Here is a 14,119-nt window from a genome sequence, read left to right on the forward strand (position 1 = left end):
GTCTATTCCGTGGCTTTGCAAAAGTGAACTCATTTTTTTGTTTTCCCTTGGCTTTTTGGAAGCGTTATTTATTTTTATTTATGTTTCTTATTCATTTGTTTACGTTTTCCCGCAGCGCAAGGCTATGTTCCCGTTGTTAAGGTGTAGCATATTTAGCTATACTTGGCAGTGCCATCGAAACAATAGACAAAGGGAAAAAAAGTTTAAAGTTCTCGCGTAGGCGGAGAAATAAAAAAAATAAGCAAGAAGGAAATATAGCAAGCAGAACGAAACATATTGTCCAACTAAAAGGCAAAAGTAGTCTAATTCATGACGTTCAGTTAAATTGCTAACTAGTCAATATTGATATCGCTATGCAGGTATAAGGGAAGAATAATCTCAAGTTTGCACCGTACAGCCTAGCCTAGTCATCTCTCTCTCTCTCTCTCTCTCTCTTTTTTTTTTTTTGCTTTTTGTTTTGTTTTCTCGGAGTAGCAGAACTTGTCACGTGACAATTTCAGCCTCTCCGTATTATTTTTAGTCCGTCCAACTCCAACTCCAATAATCTCAAGTTTTCGCCTAGCCGTACTCTAGCGGAACAGGTCACTGCAAACTGTAGGTCACTTCCGCCCAATAACGTATTTGCAGCCTGCCCTAAACAGTATAAATACCGTAACATCATAAAAATCACTCGTTTATGTGGACCGACTGCACGATACAGAAAACTCAGCTTGTGCATTAAGGGCTAACGTCTCCAGAGAGTATACTCGTAAAAATGAACTTCACCGCACAGCACGCCCCTAGCCAACCACGATTGCGAATGATATCGTTATCTGCCCTGATTTGTTGCAAACGGTAGGCGTACACCTTTTTTGTGACACTTATGCTGTTCATAATTGTCAAAAACAAAAACAAAAAGGCGTACGCCTCCCGTTTTCAACAAATCTGGGCAGATAACGATATCATTCGAGATCATGGTTGGCTAGGAGCGTGCTATGCGGTGAAGTTTATTTCTAAGAGTGTACGTGTAAAGGGCGAAAGCAGAAGGGGTAGAAGAAGCGGGAAGTGGAAGCAAACGACAGGAGAGACACCCATTACGGGGGAAACCCAGGCGCAAAGATGGACATTTCTTTTTAGCATGTCTTACTGTTGTCTGTTTACCTTATCTCCATTCTATCTGCACTCTAAAAACTGAGGGGGGGGCGGTAATGACAGGATTGGCTCGCAGTTGTTGGCCACACAGAAGTGGGCGTCGTCACGACTATAGCAAAAAAAAAAGAAAGAAAAAGAACGCAAAGCAAAACAAAACGCAAAGGAAGGACGGACGGATGGAGGATAGAGGAGGTTGAAATATGGGGATGCGGTGAGGGTGCACGAGTTCATCGGGGAGAGTAGAGTATTCGATGGGGCGATGAGCAAGGCCTGTCTTCAGCAGGAAGAGAATGAGGTTTCTTGCGGAGCGTTCGGCAGAAGAACCAGCGGGGTAAAGGATGTCCGCTAGCGTGACCGAGGTGGAGCGAGGGGAGACAGAACTTCACCGCATAGCACGCTGTGCGCCAACCATAGCCACGAATGATAGGGGTATCGCTTCTGATTCGAAGAGACAGGTGGGCGTACGCCTTTTTGTGGCCATTTGGATATATGAAAATTGTCACAAAAAGGCGTACGCCCCCTCTCTCTCTCTTCGAATCAGAAGCGATAACTCTATCACTCTCGGCAATGGTTGGCGCACAGCGTGCTATGCGGTGAAGTTCTGTTTTTAGAGTGTGGTTCTCATGTCGCATATGAGTCGGGTGAGCCAGTCCTTCAGCACCACATGAGATCGTTCTCTCCCATGACTTGTTGAAAACGGGAGGCGTATACGTCTTTTTGAGACACTTATGCAGTTATTTTAGCCGTCACAAACAGGGGCGTAGGCTTCGCGCTTTCCGGAGTGATAACGAGTGTGTCTCGGGGTATGTGAAGTGGAAGAAGAGAGTATTTAAGAAGTGAGCTGTAAAATAATCTGCGTAACAATTGCTCCTACTTTGCGCGAAGGGAACGAAACGGATGTTCGCTGCTACCCACCCTTTTCCTCCATCACTCCACAATCTACAGCATCACTTCATGTTTCATTTCTCCCCCATCCATCCACAGAAGGCTCCGTGAGCTCCGTATCGAGTCAATCGAGCGGAGTTGGCAGCGCCGACACAGCGGCGACATCTGGCGGCGGATCCGGGCAGCAGAAGGACTATGGCGGCCTAGACTTCAAGATTATCGTCGACTTCAAGACTGCGCCCCCTGTCACCATACACCTCGTGGCACCCACCATGCAAGAAAAAGCCGCCTGGACCAGTGATATCAGCCAGGTACAGCCACCCACCCCCCAACCCGTGTCACCTCACCCGTTCGAATTTCTCAGCTTCAGCGAGCGTTGAGCGCGGAGGTTAGGCTTGCCCGGGCGGCACGGCAGCCGGTCGAAAAAGCCTTCCTGAAGGACGGACGTGTTTTGACGTTCGTTTTTGCGGTTCCTCCGTGCAACCGGCAGTCGTGACAGCGGCTCATTTAGAACGAGCATGCAAGTATTCGCCGGATGATACTGTTGGGTTTGCCTGAGGAGCGCGAAAATGAGAATAAAAAAGCAAAAAGGTGAAAGCATAGCGCTTAGCGGAGGAGCATCCAAGTTGGCGTGCTACCTGTCGTGAGCTGCTTTTGGGTTTTGGTTTCGCTTTTTTGTTTACGTCGCCCGTTTATTGTGACGTGTATTTTTTTCGTGCGAGCAGAGTAAGTTTTCTCTGTGAAGATGAGCGACGTGGCGAGATTTCCCGGCATCGGTAAGTAAAGAAATATGCGAATATAGTGCAAGGATCATAAAACAATGAAGCTTTCTATGTTTATGATGCACAAACATTCACATTGCGGTCCATATTTGTTAAGGTGCTTAGACCGCTATACATAGAGGCTTGCGCAATATGAACATAGAAAACTTCGTGGTTCTATATTCACTGTGCGTGCGCCATTGAGGAAGTGACTTTATTTTTGACACCTCTCTGCAGTATAGCACAGGATGAGGTACTTGAATTCATATCGAAGTTCCATTTGGGAAAGAGAAGAGTATATGTCACTTTTTTATAGTTAGATCTGCATAAGGGCATATTGGATTGGCTGTTAAACATGACGGATAATGCTTAAAATGTTCGAACAGTCCACTTCCTAGAATCACTTCATAGGATGTGAGCTGTTCATGCGCCCTATTGTCTAAATACAAAAACTGATTACAGCCTGTATATAGGGTACTTTGCCACATAATAGGAAATATCAGGTGAAAGCATTCTGAATACCCCTGGAGGTGAGGGGCAGCCCCAACAGGTACCTCACCACACGCAGAAAAGTTGTGAGGTGAATGCATCCGTCATTGTCGGCTGCGTATGCACGAGGGGTACTCACCACATGCAGCGACACTATGAGGAGAAAACATTCTTCAGACTGTGGTGGGTAGCCACGAAGGATACTTCACCGCACACAGAGGAGCTGTGGGGTGAACGCATTCTTCAGAATCTGTGGTAGGTATCCACACTGCAAAAACAGAACTTCACCGCATAGCAATTTTCATATATCCAATTTGACACAAAAAGGGGTACGCCCACCTCTCTCTTGGAATCAGAAGTGATAACCATATCATTCGTGGCAATGGTTTTCGCACAGTGTGCTATGCGGTGAAGTTCCCTTTTTAGAGTGCACAAGGGGTATTCCACCACATGCCGATGAGCTGTGAGGTGAAAGCATTATTCATATTCTGATGGGTAGTCACGAGGAGTTCTTCACTTCATGCAGATAAACTATCAGGAGAGAGCATCCTTCATAGTCAGGTGGGTAACCACATGTGGTACTCCACCAGATGTCGAGAAGCTGTGAGGTAAAGACATTCCTTATAGTGTGGTGGGTCGCCAAGAGGGATACTTCACCACATGCAGAAAAACTATGAGGAGAAAACATTCTTTATAGTCTCGTGGGTAGCCACGAAGGGTACTTCACCGCACACACAGGAGCCGTGAGGTGAACGCGTTCTTCATAATCTGGTTGGGAGCCATAGGGGCTACTTCACCACATGCAGAGTGCAGAGAAGATGTGAGGTGAAAGCATTCTTCATAGCCTGGTGTTCCGCCAGGAGGGGTACTTCACCACATGAAGATAAATTATGCGGAGAAAGCATTCTGCTAGGTCTGGTGGGTAACCCCAAAAGCGCTTAGGTCTCCCGCTTTCGCCCCTACACCCTCTGCAACACTCTACTTGTTTATTATTTTAATTCAGTCGTTGTTAGAACAGTATACAGGGTGTCCCAGAAAACGTGTCATTGAATTTTAATTAAAAAACTACGCCACATAGAATCATGCGGTCAACGGCATTTGTTCTTACTAGGTTTTTGCCACCTCCTGATGTGCATGTCATGTAACCTAATTTTAGTTATGTAAATTTTTCCGAACTGAACTCGGATATTTGCCAAATAAATGTCACTTTTTTTACCTCACCGATGTGAAGAGCGTGCCGAATTTACTCAAATTAATTATAATTGACAGGAATATTGAGGAGCTATCGCATCGGAAAAAATAGCCAAAAATCGTGCTCTACGGAGCTCGCAGAGGATAGCGCGCGACGAATTTTTCAGCGAAATCATTGTCAACAACAACAACAACAACATAGATGAATGGATTATGATGATGTGGGATGTTTCCCTGCGTTGAGTGCAGGACCCTACCCCATTCCAAAGAGGTTCATATGAGGTTCATCATTGTCAGTCCGACGAAAGGAGGTTTGGAAACCCAGCCCGCACCGGCATGGTAGGAAGACATAACACAGACATAGCTTATCGCGTCCGGCTTCGGCTGGGACCATACCTTCCCTCTCCGAGTTTCAGGAATTGTCACATTTTCTACTATCACTCTGTGGGCTGGGTTCCCAACCTCCTTTCGTCGGACTGACAGCGATTGCGCTCAAAAAGTCCTTGCGCGTTATACTCAAGCGCCCCGAGAAGCATATGTTCGGGTATTTTTTCCGATAGGATAGATGCTGAATATCACTGTCAATTACATGAATTGGAGTAAATTCGGCACGCTATTCATGTTGGTGGGGTAAAAAAGTGACATTTACTCGGCAAATTTCCGAGTTCACTTCGCAAAAATTTACATAATTAAACTTAGGTTACATGGCATGCACATTAGGGGGTGGCAAAAACCTAGTAAGAACAAATGCCGTTGGCCGCATGATTCTAGGTGGCGTAGTTTTTTTTTATTAGAATTCAATGACACGTTTTCTGGGGCACCCTGTATGTGATCGAAGTGTTTTTAAAGTTCTCTTGAATCTGCCAAAACTCCACCAGTCCGAATCCATTATTGTGAATCGAACTAAATCAGAATGAACCATAATACTATAACACAACTTCTTATATGTACACTTGCTTTTATACTCGAACTCTTTCCGTGCTCGATAAGTTATTGCAGAATTCTCTTCGAGAGTATGAAGAAAGCTTATATGGAGTGTTCAAAATTAAGCTTTCACGAGCGCTACGCAAACACAGCGATGACAGGAAACCGGATGATAACTTTACGCTACTTGTGTAAGAAACGGGCGCTGCTGATTATGTAGCACCTGTTTCTTACTCAAGGAACGTGAAAAATAGCACCAGTTTTCTTTTGTTCGCCTATTTATAAAGTGCTAGTGAAAGCTTAATTTTGAACACCCTGTATAAAGATGAGTACAGTTATAGAATGCTGGTTTGTATAATCGGCCTACTGTACCTGTTAGGTCGAAGAGGAACAAGCGGCAGTTAATTTCTCAGCTTACAGGTGACTTGTCATATTCGTCATGGCCAAATACATGCAATGCTTCTCCGAAACCCTGCTAACAGGTAAAGGATCAGAGACGCGTGTCCATCATTAAGGCGTATAACATGCTCCAATTAAAAAGCCAATAGTCTTGAACTAGGAAGGGAGTTGCCTCAGGACAGAAGCCGCCTCTGCCGGCTTCTGTCCTGAGGCAACTCCCTTCCTACATCTCTACCGGTTCGCTGGATTTCTACCCAATAGTCTTGAACTATACGTTATGGTTACGGGTCAGGTTGGCTAATTCAATTTCATTTCAGGAACTAATGAATGTGTGTTACGATGTGTGTTGCTAATGTGTTATGTTTTTTGATACCTGGTATCACGCTGAAAAAAATATCGCCAACCTTTAGAAAACACCGAACGATTGTGGATTTAGCCTCGACACGCGGTTCTTGTAGATTCTCCCCGCATTCTCCATGCAAAGTCGCCATCCAAAGTTTTTCTCAATGTGGTTTCTGAATCATGCGTCCCTCTTTCAGTGTATAGACAATGTTCATTTCAACGATTTGTTCCACGGGACCATGAGTGACGCTTCCTCGGTTACTATGCCACATTCCATAAGGTATGACGACTTTTGTAAACAGATTCGTACTATTAAAAACACTTGTTCGTTTTTTTGTTTTCTGCAGAAATGATCCTCGTCTCTTCAAAGATGACGTAGACATACGGTTTAGTCGCACCCTCAATTCCTGTAAACTTCCTCAGGTAAAAGGGACCTTACTCGTTCTTTTCTGTAAATTGCATGCCGTGATTATTTGGGTCCTTGTCAGTGTGCATATTATTGGAGAATTGTGATAAAATTTGTAAAATATTGGGGTATTAACATCGGCCCTCATGTCATGTTCGCTGGTTTGTTTAGTATGGGCTCTGAGCTGCACGGGATCATGTTTAGTTTAGTTTAGATACAAAACGAAAAAAAAATAAAATAATGAGTCCCGACGGCGTCAGGATTGGTCACTCTAATACGTGTTGTCTGGGAGAGTACGCATCAACAAAAAAAAAAAAAAGAAAGAAAAGGCTTGAACAGCAAAAAAGCTTGAAAACCAAGACAGCCAACCTCTGGACACAACATGATAACAGCCGTGTTTCTTTGTCGTTAAGATTCCATTCATTATATTCAATGAAATTGTCTCATTCATAATACATAAAACTGCCGCATGTGGTTACATCTCAATTGACACCTCCAAGGACTTCCGGGGGTTCAGATGAAATGTTCCATATCCGTCGACTGTACTTCCCATTAAATAATCGCCACCGTGATCAGATTTTCCAGCGAAACCGGGTAGTTCAAAATGACAAGGCAGACATTCCCTAGCTTCGTCATGTCCGTGTTAGGCCACTTGCTCCATTCTACTAGCTTTAAGAGTTTGCAAGTTTGCCGTCAGTCACACCGTGAGAGAATATTCCAAGCGTTATTTCTTCACTGCGCCTCCTGGATCGACTTCATGTCGACACAATTCCCTACGAAGTCGACCCAGGATGCATGGGAGAGAGGTTACCAACAGACTTTGCTTTTAAAGGGCAAGACTTGAGCGTGGTTAATCGCCTAAGGTGGTTTGAAGGCAGCCCGTTCCTCTGTGTTCCAGATCCGGTATGCTAGTCCAGAACGGCTGTTCGAGCGTCTAACGGACCTGCGATTCTTGAGCATCGATTTCCTGAACACGTTCTTGCTCACTTACCGCGTGTTTACCGATGGAGTCAAAGTGCTCGAGGCACTTAAGAAGGTTCACTACAATCCGGACCTACAGATCAACGCCATGGGGTCCGCCCTACAGGACTCCACAGGGTACGTTTCGCATTCAATAGAAGGAAAAACAGGTACTCGTGCTGAAATTGCCTCCATATTAGCGTATAAATATCACGTGACATCCTTCTCCCCAATCCTACCTCTTGAATTCAGCGCTTTCCGACAGCCCTGCACGCAGCCATCCTCTTGACATGACATGTGCAATCAGCATGGCAGTTCAGTTTTCATTGCTTACTCCCCCCCCCCCCACACACACATGCCCAGAACAGGATATTACACATTATATGGTCCATATTATAGGTCCTTAGACGCGGTGGGTATGGATGGTATGGGCGGCGGCGGCGGCGGTGGAGGCGTCAGCACCGTCGGTGTCGGCGGAGGCGGTGGCGGTGCCGACCTGAGCATCCTGGCCGTCGATTACGACTATTCACGACGAATCAGCACGGCCAGTATGCTCTCAGAAGCCGGCGAAGGCCAGCAGCAGGGAGCCGAGGGATCGCCCCTGCAGCACCTGCATCTGGCACAGCAGGCTGCGCAAGCCAGAAACCAACAACACTGGCGGCTCAGCTACAGGAAGTGTGCGTGCTTTGCTCTCTAATTAGCTAATACCATAGTGTGCATAGTATCCTTGGTTCACATTGTCTGTACGGCTGCGCAGGTAGATTTCCACGAAATTCTCTTCAAGGAGTTCCAGATGTGTCGCTATAATTTGTCAACCGGAAGTTCCCGCCAAACAGCAGCATGATAACCTGTGTAAAATATTTGTTTACAGTTGAAGAGGACCAGCTGAAGGAGCAAAGCCTAAAGCGACTGCGCGAAGTTCTCCCTGCGTCCCCGAGCCCTGAGCCCATCCTGGTCCCACCGCCTCCGACGCCCGAACCTGCCACCGGGGGTCTCATCCACATCCTCCCGGCAGAGGAAGGTTTTGTTCATGCAGGCCCTTCCTACACATCCGCACTGCAAGTGCCCTCCGAAGCTGCAGCCATGTAAGATACGCAGTGTGTTCAGTAGTTTATCCAGACCTCCCCACAAACACCCCCCAAATCTTTGGCATTGCCCCCTAACTTTTTCCTGTGTACTCCTGCTACAGTGTAACTGTAATAATGACCTCCATCTTTTTCCAACCCCCCCCCCCCCCCGTGCTCTGGTTCTGGATAAACTACTGAATGTTTGCCAACACACACACATGCACATTAGTGATTTTTTGTTTACCATGATACCGAAACAGTGCACAAAGACAGACAGATAAATCCATTATATTTAGTTAAAATGCTGTCCCCGTTACATTCACGCAGCAGGATGACAGCAACGACGTCAGCGGTGGTTGAACCCACAATGGCCCCACCGACGGCGACAGTAGAAGACGTCAATCACCTAGGAACTTCTCCCAAGACGTCCAAGGCTTTGGACACCCAGATGGCTGAGGCGAGCGGACCCCCGACGCCCACCCAGCTCAGTTCCACCGCCTCTTCGTCTACGCTCGTAGGAAGCGCTGAATCCCCAAAATCCAGTCCGAGCAGGTACTGCTGTCACTTCCGGCTAGAGTTTCCTAGACAAGAGAGAGGCCACTGTACGCCGTTTTCAGTTTTCCAACAAATGGCCCTTCATGGCCCTTCAAATGGCCTTTCGCGCTTCAGAAATTTTTTTTGTCAATTTCACTAATGTTGACGTGTGCGACACTTCACTAAGGTACAAAGTCAGGGTAGTTGGTGATTTAGCATGATGACGAAGAAGACGCCATTTGACGAAACAGTCCCGTGTAGGGTGCCTGAATACTAGCTCCCTCAACTAGCTCCCTCTGAGGGAGCTAGTATTGAGGCACCCTAGTCCCGTTGCCTTTGCCTCCACAATGGCCGCGCGCAATGCATGTGACGTTAACAGCGGGTCTGACCAGCTCAAGTGACCGTCCTATCACGCTGGACGTACACGTACCGCACCCGAAGCGAGTTCGTACTTGTCCTTTTTCTTCAACTCTCCTTTAGCGACTCTAAGCAGCTTTGAGGAACCCGAACACTACAACAAATCAAAATGCCCTAGGTGTGCATGGAACTCGTTATGCCAACAAATGTTTTGTAATTCACTGGGCCCGCAAAAGTTTCGAGAACCCCTGCATTTCGCTAATGTATACGTTGCGCTATTACACAACAATCATCCATAGCGTCACCGACGAAGTACCACTTCAGAAGCAGCCAGTCAGCATACCAGATCATGGGTCACACTGTGCTGCGATTGGTTGTGATTGACGCGGTACATCAAACGGGGACAGTATCGACGGTTTTCGTGATTCTAACCATGGGTGCTGATGGCTCTAAGACTGTGGGGTGGTCCATGTAGTGAAACATCACTAACAATGACGGTTTAATACGCAGGAAAACCGTCCCCGCGAAGCTGCCAACGCAGGACAGCGTGCAGAATACCCAAGAGGACACACCTCCGCCAACGCCTCCCGCTGCTGCAATCAGCCCTCCCTTAGCACCAAGTCAGGCACCACAGGGCCAACCAATGACCGCATCCCCAGCAAAGGTCCCACCGACCCAGGAGAGCCGACCCGTGACTCGAGCACTCCCGCCGCCCATGACATCAAGCCAATCTGCGCCCAATGTCATGAACTACCTGCGGGTGCGCGGAGGTATGCCACCACTCACGCGGTACTTTCTTGTACGGTCTGAAAGAGAACAGCGTTTTGAGTTTGAATATACAGAGACCGTCACGTAACGTGTCATTTGGCCTTTGTAAAAAAACGGCTCAACTAAAAAATATGGGGTAAGCGGCTACCTTCTGGGAATTCAATTTGCCACCTACTAAAATTACTTTCGTCGACTTTTAATTGCAATATATTAAATTTTTCGAATTGAACTCGGAAATTTGCCTAGTCCATGTGACGTTTTTCCTGCTAAATCAGATAGACCGTGGTTGAATTAGCCAAACCCACTGCAAAATACGTTATGTAGTACGGTGGCTATGTCCAGAAAAGTCGCCCGAAAATTGAGGTTTAGTTGCATATTTGTCAGCGACGAAGTCAGCCGCAGAACAGTGGCGTGAGGAGGGAATATCACTTGCCACCTGACAGAGCGATAATGAGGGCGGTGACCTCCATGTGTGATATCCGTTGACAGCAGCAAACTACATTGTCGCTACCCTTCCCTTATTTTTCAGCTGCTCTGTCTATCAAGTGGAGAGTGGTATACCCCCTCACGGCGCTATTATGCGGCAGACTTAATGCGTCGCTGAAATATGCGCAACTAAACCTCAATTTTCGGAGGACTTTTCTGGACATAACCGCCGTACTACGTAACGTATTTTGCGGTGGGTTTGGCTAAGTCAACCACGGTCTATCTGATTTAGCAAGAAAAACGTTCCATTGACTAGGCAAATTCCGACTTCAATTCAAGAAATTTAATTTATTTCAATTAAAAGTCGTCGAAAGTAATTTTAGTAGGTGGCAAATTGAATGCCCGGAAGGTAGCCGCTTACCCCATATTTTTCTGTTGAGCCGTTTTTTTACAAAGGTCAAATGACACGTTACGTGACGCACCCTGTATATATACAAAACAGCAAACCTCGTGTGTCCAACTATGTCATCGTTATCATATAGCGTGTTCCCTATGTACCACCGGCTTGTAAACGTGTGAACGAACAGAAGATAGGGTTCGCGTTGTAGTCAGGGTACAGGAAGACGTATAGCTTATGTCTTCAAGAATCCTTCTTGTTTGCCTTCGAGACATCCTCTTTTTTTTTTTTTTTTTTTTGCTTGCTTCTAGCAATGAATCACGTGGTAAGGGTCACACCGGCAGAGTTTCTATCGTGCAATTTGAAAACTACTGTAAGTGCCAGTAAGTGTCACATGCCCGACATCAATTTGTCACAACTTTAAGTGTGTCCGCAAATGCTTCAGTACTCATAGTTTGCTGATTGGTTTTTCTTTTCCTTCTTTATGAAACCATAAAAACAGGGAGGGGTTTGTGGTGTTTATCAAGTGCTTACATGCACTCCCTTTTGTGTACACTAGCCCAGGGAAAACGCGGCAGCAGCGATACGGAAAGCTCCAGCGTGTCAGTGACCCCGAGATCCAGCTTCCAGACAGAGTCGACCATTCTGTCAACGCCCAGGTCCAGCTTCCAGTACCCCGACTCCCCGCAGCACAGCAGCAAGGCTGGCGTTGTCGTCACTTCCTCGAGGGCTTCTACGCGGCGTTCCTCGACGGCCAGCGCCGCGGCGGCCTTTGCCGCTGCCACGGCGGGATCCTCCAACCCGCCTGAACCCCTAGCGCAGGTCCCCAACTTGCCACCCGGAGCCCCCGGTACATCTCAACCGCCCAGTCGTGCTGGGAGCAGGCTTCCCAGCGCCGTCGGAGCAGATCTCAAGATCCCCGGTAAGTAACCGCACCCTCATCGTCCCCGTCAAGTACAAAAATGTAGTTCGCGCAACGCTGTTTGTATCACGTTGCTCATTCTGTGGTCATTGGCTGTGATGGCATGTCTCAAGGACCCGATTAGTAACAAATCTTACACAGTGATTTATCCAGACCCCCCTACACCCCTAACACCCCCCAAATGTTCAGTGACACCCCTCTAACTTTTTCACCAGTGTACCCCCTACAGGGGGTGCCCTTGCGATTTCAGCTTTAGACACATGTCGGTAATGATCTGTTAAGCTGCAATAACATAAATACAATAATGACCTCCCCCCATTTTTTCCAACACCCCTCCGTGCTTGGCATTCTTGCTAAACCATTGATCCTACCTCGTCCAGAACGCAATACAAAGTGATAACATTAGGAAGTGTCGGCTCCAGAACTGTTCGATACGGTCGTACGGCCCGGTTTCACCAACGCTGGTTAACTTTGAACCGAGACCAAGGGTAACTAAAACTTGAAGTTAACACCCAGTTCTTTTTTAGCAATGTTAGTTAGTGAAGTGATGAATGTTTCAGTGACAAATGTTAATCAGGGTTGGTGAAACCATGCCTATATCTCCCATGCCCCTCTCTCTGCCATGCAGATATCTGGGTCCGGTCGGACCATGCTATCGGTGACCGACCTCATATTCGTAGTCATGGTCCACAGCTATGTAGACTAAAACTGCTGGCAAGCTGCTAGTTATTGAGTGGTCACATCTAAGCCCAGATAATGTCCACTGGTCCGTGTCTGTATGGTGTTCTGACTACAGTTGTATAACTTTCTGCCGATGCTGAATGTTCCGCACATGCTTAGGAAGTAGTTAACTGATTAACCAGAGGCCTATCGAGACAGTAGCTTACGGATATTGTCTACGTCACAGGAAACGTTGGCGGTGCTGGTGGACCGCCAGGTGGACCAGGTCCTTCCGGACTGCGCTCCAAACGGGAGTCCATGATCAGCACAGCAGCTACAATGCGTGTGCTCAACGTACTTCGACACTGGGTCTCCAAACATTCACAGGTGCCGCACTTTCCTTCCTCCCCATAGTAAATCATTGGCTTACGCTCTGTGGCCTATTGCTTCCATCTAGGACTTCGAGAACGACCCGAAGTTGCTGCAATTAACAACGGAGTTTCTAGAAGAGCTGGTGCACAACACCAGTCTCTTGCCGACTGAACACAAGGCAGCCGCGCAGTTGCTGCATATGATCTCCAAGCAGGACGAAGACAAGACCAAAGTGGACCTAGACATTCTGCTGGCTCCACCTATTGTATGTTCATCTCTTGTTCATTGTATTCAACGCCCAGAATGTGATTATGCGGTCCCACCAATGCATGTGTGTGTTTTTTTGTTGTTTTTTTTTATCATAGTAGGTGTATCACGCAGTATCTCTTGATACAGGATACTGTTATTGTTGCAGGACGATCGCTAACAGATATTTTCATTCACCGTCGAAAAGTTACACATCAAGAAATTTCTGACTGACTATCCTACAATTTCATAAAGGCTAGCTCTATTTGAATGAACTTAATTCACTTCATTTGTGACTAAACTCATTCCATACACCTTTCTGCAACATAGAGAAGATAGTGGAATAATAAAATAAAGGCATGGGGGTGCGCTTGTCGAACGTAACAACTACTACATGAATGGCTATGGGATGAGGTGTTTCGAGCGAAGTTCCTTGTGCTGAGGCACCATATTTGAACAAGAAAGTGGTTTATGCCCTACAGAATCCTAGCAAGGAGACGATCGAATCGCTGTCGGCCCTAGAGATCGCGGAAGGTATGACATATTTGGATCACAAGATTTTCATCGCAATACGCAGCGAGTGAGTTCATACCATCTCCTTCTTCTTTATTACCGCTCTTGCGTTCCAGCATCACCTAAGGTATTTCCTTTTTCAGGGAGTTCTTGGGCCAAGCTTGGATGAAGCCCGAAAAGGCTACCAAGGCACCGCACATTCTACTGATGACCAGGAGATTTAATGACGTGAGTCAACCACTGGCCAATGAATAGAGTTAATATAGGAGGGGTCTAGAGAACGGACTTGGCGCGCCGTCAATGGGATTATCCTGTCCCCAAGTGTTACCGCCCGGAGCAGCCAATCCGTTGGTCATGCACAGTGTTAGT

General features: G+C 46.8%; 1 protein-coding gene across 2 annotated transcripts in view; it reads left to right on the top strand.

Moving 5' to 3' along the window:
• Positions 1-14,119, top strand: part of LOC135388686 (ras-specific guanine nucleotide-releasing factor 2-like) — a 457,533-nt gene that overhangs the window by 427,613 nt on the left and 15,801 nt on the right. The window contains exons 14-26 of one of the 2 annotated variants that reach the window (XM_064618396.1): positions 2,116-2,327; positions 6,320-6,402; positions 6,470-6,545; positions 7,427-7,626; positions 7,888-8,165; positions 8,360-8,573; positions 8,883-9,107; positions 9,957-10,216; positions 11,597-11,959; positions 12,867-13,006; positions 13,077-13,256; positions 13,720-13,817; positions 13,894-13,978. In XM_064618396.1, coding sequence (XP_064474466.1) covers positions 2,116-2,327; positions 6,320-6,402; positions 6,470-6,545; positions 7,427-7,626; positions 7,888-8,165; positions 8,360-8,573; positions 8,883-9,107; positions 9,957-10,216; positions 11,597-11,959; positions 12,867-13,006; positions 13,077-13,256; positions 13,720-13,817; positions 13,894-13,978 — 2,414 coding nt within the window. The remainder of the gene's footprint in view (positions 1-2,115; positions 2,328-6,319; positions 6,403-6,469; positions 6,546-7,426; positions 7,627-7,887; positions 8,166-8,359; positions 8,574-8,882; positions 9,108-9,956; positions 10,217-11,596; positions 11,960-12,866; positions 13,007-13,076; positions 13,257-13,719; positions 13,818-13,893; positions 13,979-14,119) is intronic. The other variant, XM_064618397.1, reaches the window with a different exon arrangement.

Source organism: Ornithodoros turicata, chromosome 3 (genome assembly GCF_037126465.1).
Source record: "Ornithodoros turicata isolate Travis chromosome 3, ASM3712646v1, whole genome shotgun sequence".
Taxonomy (NCBI): domain Eukaryota; kingdom Metazoa; phylum Arthropoda; class Arachnida; order Ixodida; family Argasidae; genus Ornithodoros; species Ornithodoros turicata.